At 44.0% G+C, this 13562-nt stretch overlaps 1 protein-coding gene across 6 annotated transcripts; it reads left to right on the forward strand.

Annotated features, from left to right (window-relative positions):
• The first annotated feature begins 471 nt into the window (after positions 1–471).
• On the forward strand, positions 472–11636 carry TSEN2 (tRNA splicing endonuclease subunit 2). 6 transcript variants are annotated; one of them, XM_039383400.1, is made up of 12 exons: positions 472–487; positions 1344–1539; positions 2373–2454; positions 3086–3122; positions 5210–5723; positions 5841–5918; positions 6455–6505; positions 7036–7285; positions 8945–8981; positions 10225–10336; positions 10750–10839; positions 11300–11636. In XM_039383400.1, exons 2-12 carry the CDS (start codon positions 1366–1368, stop codon positions 11357–11359), a joined length of 1485 nt encoding a protein of 494 aa, XP_039239334.1. In that variant the 5' UTR covers positions 472–487; positions 1344–1365; the 3' UTR covers positions 11360–11636. The 6 variants fall into 6 exon arrangements, with proteins under 6 accessions (XP_039239334.1, XP_039239332.1, XP_039239333.1 ...); XM_039383398.1 differs by lacking the exon at positions 472–487 and adding an exon at positions 577–593; XM_039383399.1 differs by lacking the exon at positions 472–487 and adding an exon at positions 621–1213.
• Positions 11637–13562: the final 1926 nt, after the last annotated feature.

Below are 13562 nucleotides of genomic sequence, written 5' to 3' on the forward strand. Positions count from 1 at the left end.
TCCCCGCGTGTCCCATGGCCGGGGGTTCCACACAGTGTCACCTTCCCACACTTTATGGTGTTTGAGCTGCAGTGCCGGTTCACTTGCCCCTGGGGACACCACGGCAGCCCCGGCGGAACCACGACCGCAGCCCCGGCGGGGACATCATCGCACCACCGGCGGGGACATCGGCAGGGACATCACCGCGGCCCCGGTGGGGACGACAGCGCTGCAGGGCGGGGGCACCGGGCAGCCCCCTCCTGCCTCTGCCCGCCTGGAGCAGCTCCGCGCCCCTCGCTCGCAGGCCGGGGGTCCCGCAGGCCGGGGGTCCCACAGCCCGGGTCCCGCAGCCGGAGCCCGCCGTGCCCCGGGGCTCCCCCTCCCCTCAGCACCGGCACCGCGGGCGCGCGGCCGCGGCGGGACGGGAGCGCGCGCGAGGCCGGGGCTCGGTGCGCACGCGCGGGGGGGGCGGGGCTGGCGGCGCGCGGGCCGTGGCGCGGCGGGGCCGGTGCGTGAGGGGAGAGGGGGGGGCGGCGGGGGGAGAGACCCCTGGAGACAACCCCGGGACCACCGCGGCAGGACCCGCACCGGGGACGGGGGTCCCGCCCGTCCCGGTGCGGCCCCGCGAGGTCCCCGCGCTCCGGGAGCCGCAGCTCCGCCCGCGGCCCTCGGCACAGGGGCCGGGTCAGGGGGGAGAACCCGCCCGGCCGCGGCCCCTCTACAGCACCGCCCTCAGCCAGGGAATGTCCGGGATGGGGGGACCCGCCGGTACCATCCAGAACAACCTCGGCCCTGCCCGGGCACTCGCCAGCCGCACCCTGTCCCTCAGAGCGTTGTCCAAACGCTCCCTAGGCTCAGACTGTTCAGGACACTCCCTATTCAGAGACTTGAGTGCTGTGGTTTCTGCTCTTATGCTCATTCCTCTCCTTTATTCCTGAAGCGCTCACAGCATAACAAACTCACAGTTTATGTCCTGAAGTTTCCACTGTAAACTCTTTCCTCTATGACCTTTAAGAAACCTGCAGATTGATAAATATATGAATATATATGCACAAATTTATAGATTTATTAATATATTAAAATTATATAGATGTATACTTATAAATTTTAAAAAATTATAAGTCTTTTATTTGTAAGTTCTCTTTATAAACTGTTGGCTGAGAACCATCCCCCCTGGTCTAGGGACACAGATGAACAGAGAACACCAGCAGATCAGTGCCTGTGTTTGTATGGTGTAAGAGTTTCAGAATTAAACTTTATTATGGTGGAGGATTCACTGATAATTTGTTATTGCCAAGGGAATGTTGCTGAAATATGGAAAAACACTAAACCTAAACACTAAAGCTTTTCTTTCCACTTTTTAGGAGGAAATATTAACATCAGGAAATGGCAGAAGCAGTTTTTCACCCCCCAAGAAGGAAAAGAAGAGTTTTTGAGTCCTACGAGGGTCCCTTCCCTGTGGATGTGGGTGGGAAGGATTTCAGAATGTGCCAGGCTGAAATCATCAACAACAACGTGATTGTGAAGAACCCAGAGGATATTGAACAGCTCTATAACAAGGTGCTGCACCCTGTTTGCACAGTATTTTTAGTGGTTTAATTGCAGGTAAAGCATAGTACCGGTTAAAATCTGCTGCCTTTATGTTTTCCTGCACCTTCAGCCTTGTGTGATTCTCTGTATCTCAATTCTTTCCTGAAATCAGTACAAAACATGTATTCTGGATCAAATGTGAATAGTATTTCTTATCCAAGCAAATAAATATTTTGAATGAATCGACATTGTGACCTAAAAAACTGCTGCAAAGCCTTCATGTTTGTTAACGTCTCCTTTCAACATTTTATGTAACTTCTTAAAAGTGCTTTCTTGTTTTTAAAGCCCAGGAGGTTGGAATATTAATATTTTATAAATGCTTCTGTAATTATTTTAGCTTCAGAGTGATTTATTCCTGTGTAAAATAAGCTACATTACTCCTTTTATGCCTGGGTACCATTTCAGCACCATTCTTGTGCAGTAGTATCTCTTTGGTTTCCATCATGCATTGTCACAGCATCAATACACAGGTGGTGTCTCCTGCATTCGTTTTGAAATGTCTGTTTGGAGATGTTGCCTGACAAATATTTAGAATTGAGGAGAAGACCAGACACCCTCCCAGTTAAACCACCATACCTGGTTAAATCTCTCAGTGCAGGGGTTTAATACTGATTTAATACTGGTTTAATACCAGTTACCAGCAGATAAACAAGCTCTAGGCAAAGCTTAAATGCTGCTGAATTTTAGTTGTGTTTAGTTGTGAATTTTAGTTGTGTGGTCTTGGCAGTCCACATATTGTAATTTGGAAATAAATTCATCTGTTTGTTAAGAAATAATAAGGATATTTTCCCTTTCCTTTGCAGGGCTATTTTGGAAAAGGAATCCTTTCAAGAAGTCGGCCGGTGTTCAGCATTTCAGACCCTCTGCTGGTTGCTAAGTGGCAAGGTAAATGTCCTCTGATAGTTCTTCACTTTTCTTCACAAGGATCTCTCTCTCCCCCCTCTCTTGTGCTTGGGGAATGCCTGGGAAAAACCCAGGAACAGGAAATGTGTCGTAGCTCCTCAGTGCACTCTCCTTGCCTTCCTGGGGTCGTTCCTTGGGAAGTCTGTAAGTAAAGGGATCCTTGGACTTCTCTTCAGATAACTCTCCAGTTTTTCTTGGGTTTAATCTGTAGGTTTTAGTGTCCATGAAATCATGAGGGAAGGATATGGGAAGTTTTTAATCTGCTTGTGGCCAATTGCATCCAGTCTGCTCTTGGTTGTTTATACTGTCATTCTTTGCTCATCTTTCCTGTGACAGTTAAGTCTCAATGGGCATCACTGGATTTTATCATATCCCTTCATCATTGTCTTTCTATGGGCTGGAGAAAAAAAGGTGTATTTAGTTGTTCTCTTGTGCAGGCTGTTACCTCTGTACCTTTCCTGGTTCTGCTGTGTCCTTGAATACAAGTGGGACCAAAATGGCTTTGAAGACTGAGAATGGGGGTAATTGTCAGGCTGCAGATCACCCCAGTGACCAAAACCACACAAAAACATCTTTATATTGATGAAACAATGTATGGTTTTTCTTTGTACAGGTGTTAACACAAACATGCCTATAATTACATCTCAAAAGTAAGTTAATTTGCTTTAATTTATTCTTGGTGCTTTTAGGAAACATATTATTCTGTTTTACATTTTTTCTTTCTGTTTTTCAGGTTGTTGGCTGTATAAGTGATGATTTGCTTCTATTTCTTTTCTCATTATTTCATTTATAAATCACATTAGAAGAACTAGAAATAGAATGGGGGATATTCAGTGTGGTTTTTCATGTAATCTTGCAGGTATTGATTGCTGAATAGAGGCCAAGACTGAGTACATGCATAGTAGGGTGGGTGATTAATCGTAATAATCATAATAAACTTGTGTCTTAGCTGAGGAGGAGAAAAACAAGTTTCTGGGGTAGGCTCTTTAAAACAACTTCCACTTCCTTAAGGAATTACTATAGCGTAAACTGAAGCAGCTCTTGAATTTTTATAATGCACTAATATTTTACTTTTTTAATATAAATTATCAATTAACATTGCTAGTTTGTCCACTTAGCAAAACAGAGTGTTGAACCACATTTTTATTTTGCTTAAATAGTAGATGAACTGTTAAGCATGTGCAGGTGGGTTACTGTTTGTTTCAATCTTATGATAATTTTAAAAAATTTACTTAAATTTGAAAATTATGCTCCTTCAGTCCTCGATTTTAGATAAGAAAAACAGTATCAATATTACTGCTAGTGCTAGTACAGTTACTACTGCTCACAGAAATACTTGCCATTCTTATTAGTCTGTCTTGTGACAGCTTTATGTGCCAGCAGTGCCTCAGCATCAGTGCAAGTGTGATAGTTGGTGCTCAAAAGGCATCGTGATCTGTTCCGGTAGAGATCTGGAAGTGCAAATTCTATGGTAATTAAATCATAGGACCACGAGGAGTCTGGTTTATATAACAAAGAGTACAGCACTGAATTGTACAGCTTTATTATGAGGCTTCACAGGGACTTGTGTTTGTGTTGACACGTGAAATTTGCATTTAATTATCTCTGTAGTTCTTCATTACCTGGTCTGGAATTGCTGCCTTAGGATTTTGTTCAGGAAAGTAAAGAGTATTGTCCAGGTTCAAGGAAGGACAGCTGCTCTGAGGTCCCTGCAGCTGCACAGAGGGAAGATTCATGTCTTCAACTGGATATTAATGTTATTTTCCAAGAGAAATAACATGGGGCATGAACAGAGTGGTGTTCTTTGGGGCCCCTGAATCCAAAGGAAAAGGAGAGGGGAAAACCTGTTGGTGAGAGTGCTGTTGCAGTCTGGTCGAGAGTGGTGAGCTGCACTCTGTTTGAGAGCGGTGATCTGCAGTCTTCCTCTGGATCCCACGAGTGGTTAAAAAGGTCCCAAGACCCCAAGATTATATATCCTCCAGTTCAGGCAGGAATGCTCAGTACCTCCCTCAGGGCAGGGGGGGGGGGTTCCTTAATGGGTGTGAGGACAAGAGCAACTCCTGTCTCACAGGCCTCTTAGCACCTAGTTATAGCCTGAGGAGTCAGGCTCTATGTGCAGATGGTGTAAAGTTCGTTGATAACAGTTTCTGGGAAATGACGTGGAGGCTATAGAATACAGAGTTTTGGGTTACACCCATCCAGTGATGAACTGGTCTCAGCTGTCCTAACTAGGACAGAAAGGTACTTAGAACAGAGTTTTGAAGCTACTGCTCTCAGTTGTTATCTGTAAAATAGATGAAGTGTGTGAGAGCTCTGTATGCAAAGTCTTGTTGCATATTTTAATCCTGCAAGTTCTACTACCAGGACATTTTTGGGGGGATTCAGGTTTAGGGCTCCCATGGGAGAAGGGACTTTTTGCCCAGTGAAGTTCTTGCTTCTTGAAACTACACAGTCCCTTGTGTAGCCCTTGCAGGGCTCAGTAGTGTTTAGGCCACACAAATTTAAAAGGCAAAACCAGAGGAGGGGAAGAATCCTGATGCTCAGTGGTGTCACCTCCAAACCCCTAAAATCTGGAGCCTCATTGCACTGGGCACACTTGTGTTTGCACAGCAGTTGTTGGGGTGTGTTCAGATTTGCTTGTGAACTGTGCTGAATCCTCTGCTTTTAAGGGCCCTGTTTAAAAATGTTAATTAAAGGATGCAATGCCCTCCAAGTTCCCATTTCTCCTGTTTCCCAGGTACCAGCGACGTGTTCAGTGGGCCAGGAGTGTTTTGCAAGAGCAAGGCCTTGATGACTGCTCAGTTACCCAAATCCTTGAAAATTACACCAAACCTCTGGAGCTGACGGAGGGTGGAGCTGAACAAGCCGTTAATAACAGAATGGGCCCACATAGAGAAAATACTGAACTTTCCAGGCAACCTTCTGCAGATGCTGGCAGTGCAGGAGCCCTGAGTGCTGAGGATCAGAATGGGGGCTCCAGGAAAGCCTGTCTGGAAGGAGATGCAGGGATGGGCCCTGTGTGTGGCTCTAAGGAACAGGAACAAGGTGACTCCAGAGGGCTGGAGGAAGGGTCCTGCCAGAAGGGTGGTGCTCCTGTGCTCTGTGGCTGTGAGGGGAAGCAGAGCCCTGAGCAAAGGGCTGGACAGGGGGGCGAGGCAAAGGAAAATGCTCCAGAATATGTGTTGGTGCAAGAGGAAGAAGAAGAAGAGAGCTTATGTCCTGAAGATGACTCTGCTTGTTTACAAGGAAATGTAAGGAAAAAGAGTATCCCAATCTTTTAGAAAATCTCTAGCATCAGTGCTGTTTTCAGAATTCAGTATTTTTTCCAGTTAAAAGTTTTAATAATACAGTATTTTTTTTTCTTATAGCTTGTCAAGAAGGAGAAACTGGTATGTAGAAAAAATCCATTTAGGATTTTTGAATATTTACAGCTCAGCTTGGAAGAGGTATGTTCCAAGTACAAATTGGTTTGCTTTTAATCTGAAAAAGTAGACATTAATCTATGTTACAACATAATTTAATACCTCTTTCTAAAGTACAAGGCTCTCCTGTGTCTCCTAAGGATTTGGATTGTCTTAGTCATTAAACTCCTTTTTAATAACCTGCAAGAATTACATGATATGGTTAAAAATATTTAGGGTCCAATCCCATTTACTTTAGATGAATAATCCCACTGGCAGAGAGACCAGTGATTTAAGTGTAAAAATACCAGGAATGTAACGTTTAAATAAATCCTTTTCAGTTGTGCTGCCTCTAAATATATTAGTTTTAACACCGGGCCCCCAGGAACGTACAGCACAGGCAGAGATGGTTTGTAGCTTGTAGATTTTTCTGCATCTGTTGAAACGTAAAGGTCACGATCACAAGTCTCGTGACATGAGGACTCTTGTATAAAATTAATTTGAGCCTTTGTTCTTGCATGGAACATAAGCCACAGGAAGAAATGAGATATTAGTTAAACTTACTCTGTTTATTTTTTCAGGCTTTTTTCTTGGTGTATGCTCTGGGATGTTTAAGTATTTATTATGGTGAGGTAAGAGATTGGATTAATTTTGGGTTACTGGGGATACCATTAGTCTGGATACAGTTTGGTCTGAAATTTTTAGTTAATATGGCAGTAATTTATGCTGTTAATTCTGGAGGAGGAAATACCAGAGTAATTGGGAAGTTTTTCTTGTAAGTAATGGTATTTCTGTTTATGAAATACCGGTCTGAAAGTTTTAAGTTTAGCCAGACAAATATAATTAAGCAGAGTCCTTTTGTAGAGGAAGGTTTTTTGTTATAGTTTAGGCAGGAAACATGGGAAGGGCAAATAAGGGAGAAATAATACCTGAGATGGCAACATTCTTTGGAGCTTTAAGCATTAATCTCCAAGTATAACAAGCTATTGTTAATGTCATGGCAAAATAATTGAAACCTGTGCTTCTAGTTTGAGATTGATCAGCCTTTCCTTTAGTTAAGGGCATTGTGGGACTGATTGTGAAATGCTAAGAGACCCACCAAATAGAGCAGCAGGTTTCTGGAAGTCTTGTATTTAAGGATTCCGTATTTCCTTGCCGGCAGCCCCCGCTGTGTGCAGCAGCCTGCGCTGGTTGTGCTGTGGTGTTGCTGTCTGGCTGTCCCGGTGCTCTGTGTCTGTCTGTGCAGTCCCAGTGCCCTGTGTGTGCTCTGCAGGAGCCCCTGACCATCGTGCAGCTGTGGGAGGTGTTCAGCGAGGTGAAGCCTGATTTCAAGACCACCTACATGGCCTATCACTATTTCCGCAGCAGGGGCTGGGTGCCCAAGGTGGGGCTCAAGTACGGCACCGACCTCTGTGAGTACCTCCTCACCTGGAGCATCTGCACCTCCCTTCTCCTCAGGCAGGGCAGGGCTGCAGTGCCACAGGGGAATTCAGGCACTGCAGCAGCCTCTGCCTCTTGCCCTTGGCAACAGATGTTTTTGGCTGGACTGTGGGTTGGCAGTAAAGTTGGGATGTGAGTGGAAAATCCCATCCCAGAGTCAGTAGCTGAAGAGGCAGCTTGAGAGGCCTGTTGTTTGCCTTCATGAGGTTAATAATTCCTGCAGGATTCCACTGGAATTCCCTTCCCAAGTGCTTCCATCCCCTTCTAAAAACACCCTCTGCAGTGTCAACATGACAGTCCCTACAATAACAGGTTTGAATCCAGATCCAAATTCACAAAGTCCATGGATCTCATTCATCCCAGTTAATAGAAGCTGGAGTTGTGCTGAACTTACTGCTAGGACTGTTTCTCTGGGTGGTTTTTCTCGGGGCTTTTTTTTTGGATAGAGGGAGAATGGATTTGTTTCTTTGTTAATGGTTGGGAGTTTAATCTTACAGAAGTTATTAGTACTGTCCAAAATCCCTTGCTAAGTAGTTCAAGAACTACATTTAGCTCATGTGCACACAAACGGTACAGTAAAGCCTGTCATTTCAGGAGAATGTGCATTAAGGGAGGTGTTTTTTAATGATTGCTTGCAAACCAGCAGGTGTTTTAATGCTGCTGATGTAGTTGTACATTCTGGGGGTTGTGCTGAGCTCATCCTTGAGATAGTGAGTGGCTTTGGCTGAATTCATCCTCGCTGTTCTTACACCCTGGGCTGTGGATGGGGGTTTGCTGTTGATCACCTGATGTACAGAGAAATTGATACGAGTTGGTTCACCTTTCATTTGTGTGTTGGCCTGAATTTGTTGTTTGGTCACTCACTGCCTTTGGATTTGTGCCAGGCCAAGGAAGTGGAGTAGTTTAAGGTCTGGAGGAGTTCTGCCTTAGTCCTGAGCTTCTGTGCAGCACCTTCTTAGAGTTGGTATTACTACAGTTGGTGATAATGGATAATTTTCAAGTAATGGTTGTCATGAATGAAGTGCTGCTCATCCCCTCCTGACAGGGAAAGCTGTGTAAGAAAAGCTCTGCTAGTTAAAGAAAGTCCCCTCTTACAACCCCCTGGCAAAGGGAAGACAGGAAATGTAACCCTTTAACTCAGTGACATCAGTCCAGCTGGGAGGAGTCTTGTGTACCTTGTATGAAGAGGGACCTTTTAGAGGGTCTGGTGGGCAGTATGTAAGAACCTGTGCCTCTCCTAAAACTTGCAGAAAATACTTGTTTGGAACAGAAATGTGATGGCTTACTGTCATTTTACTTGTACTCCAGTGCCTCAGCTTCTGTTGTAAATACAATGTCAAAAACACGAGTCTGTTGCAGAAAAATTCCATCCCAAACTTTTTCCCACAGCAGCAGCAAACTGTCCTTTGGCTCTTCTGATTTCTCTTTTACCTACTCCACCATTTCTTTGTCTCTTCCCTCTCTCTACTCTTGCTGGAACAACTTAATTCTGAGCAGGATTCAAAAGCATTGAAGTTTTGTCTTGTGTAATTAAAACTTAGAAACCATTTGACAATATTGATTGACCCTGGTATTAAACTCTGATGGGAACTCTGTGATTATCAGACTAAGGTGTTTCTCTTCCATTTCAGTGCTGTATCGAAAAGGCCCCCCCTTCTATCATGCCAGGTTTGACATTCTTGTTTCTGTCAAATTTCTTTGTTTCAAATTAGATTTCTTTCACACATTCTCACTGCTTTAAGTACATATTCATCACTCAGAATATATTGCTGGATGTATTCATACTGGGAATGTGAAAATCCTTTTAGCAGAGGTACTAAATGACACAATTTAATTGAAATTAAGTAACAGACATTAAAAATTAGAAGTTGCAGTGAGCATATTTAACACTTATATGATGAATGCACTCAGGAAAGTAACTTGATTTATAAGTAAATAAGTAAAACTGACTTTGGAAAATATATGGTATGGGTAACTTATGTAATTTGGGAGATGATATGGTTTGAAGCTGGCTCCCTGCCAAGTCTCCAAACCTTACCACAAGAAGTCCCTCCCCCCCCCAAACCTCAGGGAGAAGAGGGAGAAAAACAACCAAGAAAAACCGAAACGAGAGAGAGAGCTAAAGCAATATATCTATATAAATATATTTACACTTATGTTACAGTTAAATACAGTTGAAATATATATACAATTTCACAAGGGAAAGGGAAGGGGGAAGGGAAAAGGAACAAAACCAAAATAAAAAATATATATATATCCCAATTAGTAGCCCAATATCTAGCAACTAAAAAAAGTTAGCAAGGAAATATCTCACTGCTCTCCTTGGGACAACGGAGAGTCGCTCTGGACCGATCGCCGGCACCCTCCGCCTCCCAAGGTGGACAAGGCCCCACCAGGCCTCGCTCCCCAACAGGGCAGACTCAACAGCAGGGAACCTGCACCTCCAAGCCGCCGGAAGGAAAGAGAGCGAAGGCCTCTCCTCCTTTCTTCTTATAGCCTGGCTTACGTAAAAATCGTAGGGAATACTGGGTAAATCTGGGCCCTTCCTTGGTTACAAACTGGTCACCAAGGAAGGCCCGGACCAAACTACCACAGGAGAAGAAATTTTAAAGGGATGATAATTGTCTTTATTCATTAGCAAGTGAGGTAAAATAAATTAGTTAAAAATGTCAGCTTGGCATTCATAAGAGAATGCTCCAGACATCAGGGTGGGGATGGCAGGTGCCATTGGGCATATTCCCAACTTCATTGTTTCTTCTCTTTTCCTTGTAGAAAGAGACTGGAGTTTCACAATTTGCTGCCTCCATGCTGGCATATTGTTTAACACCAGTTTTTAGCCTCTAGTTCTTAAATCTTCTTGCTAAAATGGTAATTTCTTTCAGTGGACTGTGCTGTGTGCTCTGTTGTGCAGTTACTCTGTCCTTGCTGAATTGGTGGATGATGATTTCCAAGGATCTCTCCGCAGACCTCTCAGCTGGATGTCCCTGTCTGGGCTCAACAGAACAACTGCTAATGCTTCCAAGGTCAGTGTTTAAAACAGCTTTAACATGATAACGGGACAGTTGAGCTCCCAGGAGCAGGAGTTGGAGTGAGGCTGGGAAGAGAATCCTTCTGCTGAACAACACGTTTAGTTGCCAGTGGGGAAACAAGTTTCCTTGGTCAATATCTATAAAGCTTATTAAAGCTTTTTACAGATGAATTCTGTAAAGCTTATTAAAGTTCTGGTGCCTGAAGGAGTGTTAAAAGCTGTGTGAGGAACAGAAGACAGACCTGAGGGACACTTGTTTCCTGATGCCACTTCTGTTTTTAAAGCCTTCTCCATCTACCAGGATTTTCTTTTGAACAGAGAAGCTTGTTTTCCTCTGTGCTAGAGCTTCGAGCACAGTGCTTCCATAATCCCTTTGAATTCCTGTGTGTGTTTGCTGGTTGCCAACAGGAGCTGATGCTCTGCTACTTGATTAAACCCTCTGACATGACTGCAGAGGAGATGTCAAGCCCAGAGTGTATGAAGAGGATCAAGGTCCAGGTGAGTAGTACCTGCTCTCTGTGCCATGGGTGGCTTTGCCATGGAGCAGCTCCACAGCTCCTTGGGAGAACTGTCTCTGCCTCTTCGCCTTGATTTGGATTTTTCAAGTGCAGCTGCAATAAAATAATTAGATTCCTTCATGCCCCAAGGCATGAGATGGGCATTGCAGGCTCTCTAAAAACTTCACATCTTCTGATCTAAAGTTTAATGTTGCTGTTACTGTCAATGTAAGTGTTTGCATGGGGAAACGGGGGTGCCTGTGGAGACTGCAAGGTTAATATCTGTTCAAAAATGGAGAAATATGTGTGAGACCAGCTCATGTCAGGAAGAAACACAGTCCTCTACTATAATTTCTCAGTGGTCACATAATACACATCAATTTTAGAGACCTAATTCCCATCCCTCACTGATTATCTGTAGCTTTGGGTTTTTTTCCATAATAATTCTGGTTTTATTTCAGGAACTGATTGTCAGTCGTTGGGTTTCTTCCCGCGAGCGCAGTGAGCAAGATGAAGCTTAACTGACTGCGTAGGAAAAAGTCACTTTTTTTAAAACTGCTTCTTGTTGTTTTTTACCTGATCTCATGATGACCCATTGCCTCAGAACAGCTCCTGTCTACACATACAGTTGGTTTGTGTAAATGCTATTTAAAGCGAGGTGTATTGTGTTTACTGGGGACAGTGCTGTATTGGAAAACGTAACTGAGCTATAGTGATGCATATGAAGGGGAGGAAAAATTAAAGCTGTGTTCCAGTTCAAAACAGAAAATAAAAATAAAATATGAAAGTATAAAACGAGTGGTGGCTACACTGCAGTAATTAGTAACATTTAACTTTTTAAATATTAATATTTGTTGCTATTTTAAATGTTAATATTAAATAATTTTTACTTCTCTGGCAGGTGAAGGCGTTAGAGCTGAGTGGTCTGACTCCTGAATGTCTGCCAAATGCCTGAGCAATGAGGGATTAGACTGTTTTCTGGGAATACCTGTTCAGAGTTGGGAATTGTAAGGCTCAGCACAGGGTCCTACATTTCTTCAGAAATGAGGGCTTAAACTTGACAGTCCTCAAATTTAATGCTTAAAAACCAGCAGTAATTACAGTGAATCAAATAACCTTGTAGAGTATCAGTGGTAACTTTCCTCAACCAAAACCTGACTTCATAGCCTTGAGGAAATGGCACGAGTTTGGATTTGGGGAGAGATTTGGTTGTTGCAGTATTGATTACTGTAACATGTTGTGATTGGGTGCCTGGACCCTGGGATTTAGCGCCTTATTTTCACAATCACAGCTCACAGTTGAGGAACTCTTCCCAGAATGTGCAGGGATTTTAGTGAATTCTATGGGTTAAGCACCTAACAGCAAAGTGAGGTGTTGGGCACCTTTCTCCATCTGGGTAAGATGTCTTTCTTCCCTTTAAAGTAAGGGCCTCATCCTGCCCTGTGCCAGCGAGATGCCCAGCCCAGCTGAGGCCCTTTCTTCTCTTGAAGATGACTTACTGTGCAGAAAATAACACAGCTTTGCTGAGCCAGTGAGAGGAACTCAGTGCCTCTAGCTTGGCAAGTGTGAGTCTCACATTCATCACTGTTTTTTTCCCTTTTATCCAGAACCTACAAGAGTTTATACACTTATTTTTGTTCCTATTGCACTGGTAGCTCTCTCTGTCCTGGCCTATCATGTCATATAGCAGATGAGGATAAAGTGCAGTTTGGATGGAGTGAGGAATAGGACAGTGCTGAGATTTGCTACACTAGTGCCTGCTGTTTTCTAACCTTTTTTTTGCAAGATTTAATCATCTGGAAGGCAGGTTCCTAACGCTGATGTTCACTAGTGCTAAGGCACATTAGGAAAAACAAACCAGCCAACCAACCCAGCAGGTGCTGAGCTGCTTTCAAGCAGAGCCAGGAGGTTTCAGTATCAACTGTGCTGCCTTTTAAGCCTTGCTGCTTCATTCAGGAATTTGAATTCCATCTAGGCTTCCCTGCTTCCCCATGCTGTTCAGGTTTTGTGAGAACACATTTGCTACAACAGTGAGGACACATCAGAGCTGGTGGCAGTGACACACTTTGTGCTGGTTTCACTCCCTGTAAAAGGGGCTTTGCCTTCTGGGCACAGGACCTTTTCCTTGTCTGGTAGAAATCGTGTCACCTCGACCTGTTCCCACCAAACACAACCCCACAATCATGTTTATTTGGGCAGTTTAGATTGTAGAGCCATGTCACAAATACTGGAAACTCCATACAACTCAAAGTGGAAAATCTTCCTGTCTTTGCTTTCATTTAATATGACTCCTACTGGAAGGATGTAAAATGAAATGTGAATTGCACAGAAGCTTTTTCAAGCTGAACAGGTGTGGAGGTGTTAGGTGTAGGGGTCAAGGTGTTTTATTTCAAGCTGCAGAGGACTGTACTTCATGTTTCGGTGCTGGTGGATCAAATAACTTAGTTGTATCATTTACCACCGTATTTATAATTTAGCACCAAACATATAGTACTTAAATGCAGGGAGGATTCTGCCTCAGAAACAGCACACCAGGATTTGTTTGTAAGCCAAATCCTGGCTGAGGGATTGTGCTGTGCACTGGGAGGGGGTGGACAGGTCTCCAACAGCAGCAGGACAGTGCATTTCAAGCTGGTTGTCCCTACTTGTGCTGTGGGTGTTTTAAGTTTGGCAAGAAGTGGAAGAACACGGAGGGGGAGGCGTGCGAAGTGTGGTGTCTGTGGT

The sequence above is a fragment of the Pipra filicauda genome, unplaced genomic scaffold (genome assembly GCF_003945595.2).
Source record: "Pipra filicauda isolate LSUMZ 115617 unplaced genomic scaffold, ASM394559v2 scaffold309_size868695_pilon, whole genome shotgun sequence".
In the NCBI taxonomy this organism is placed as follows: domain Eukaryota; kingdom Metazoa; phylum Chordata; class Aves; order Passeriformes; family Pipridae; genus Pipra; species Pipra filicauda.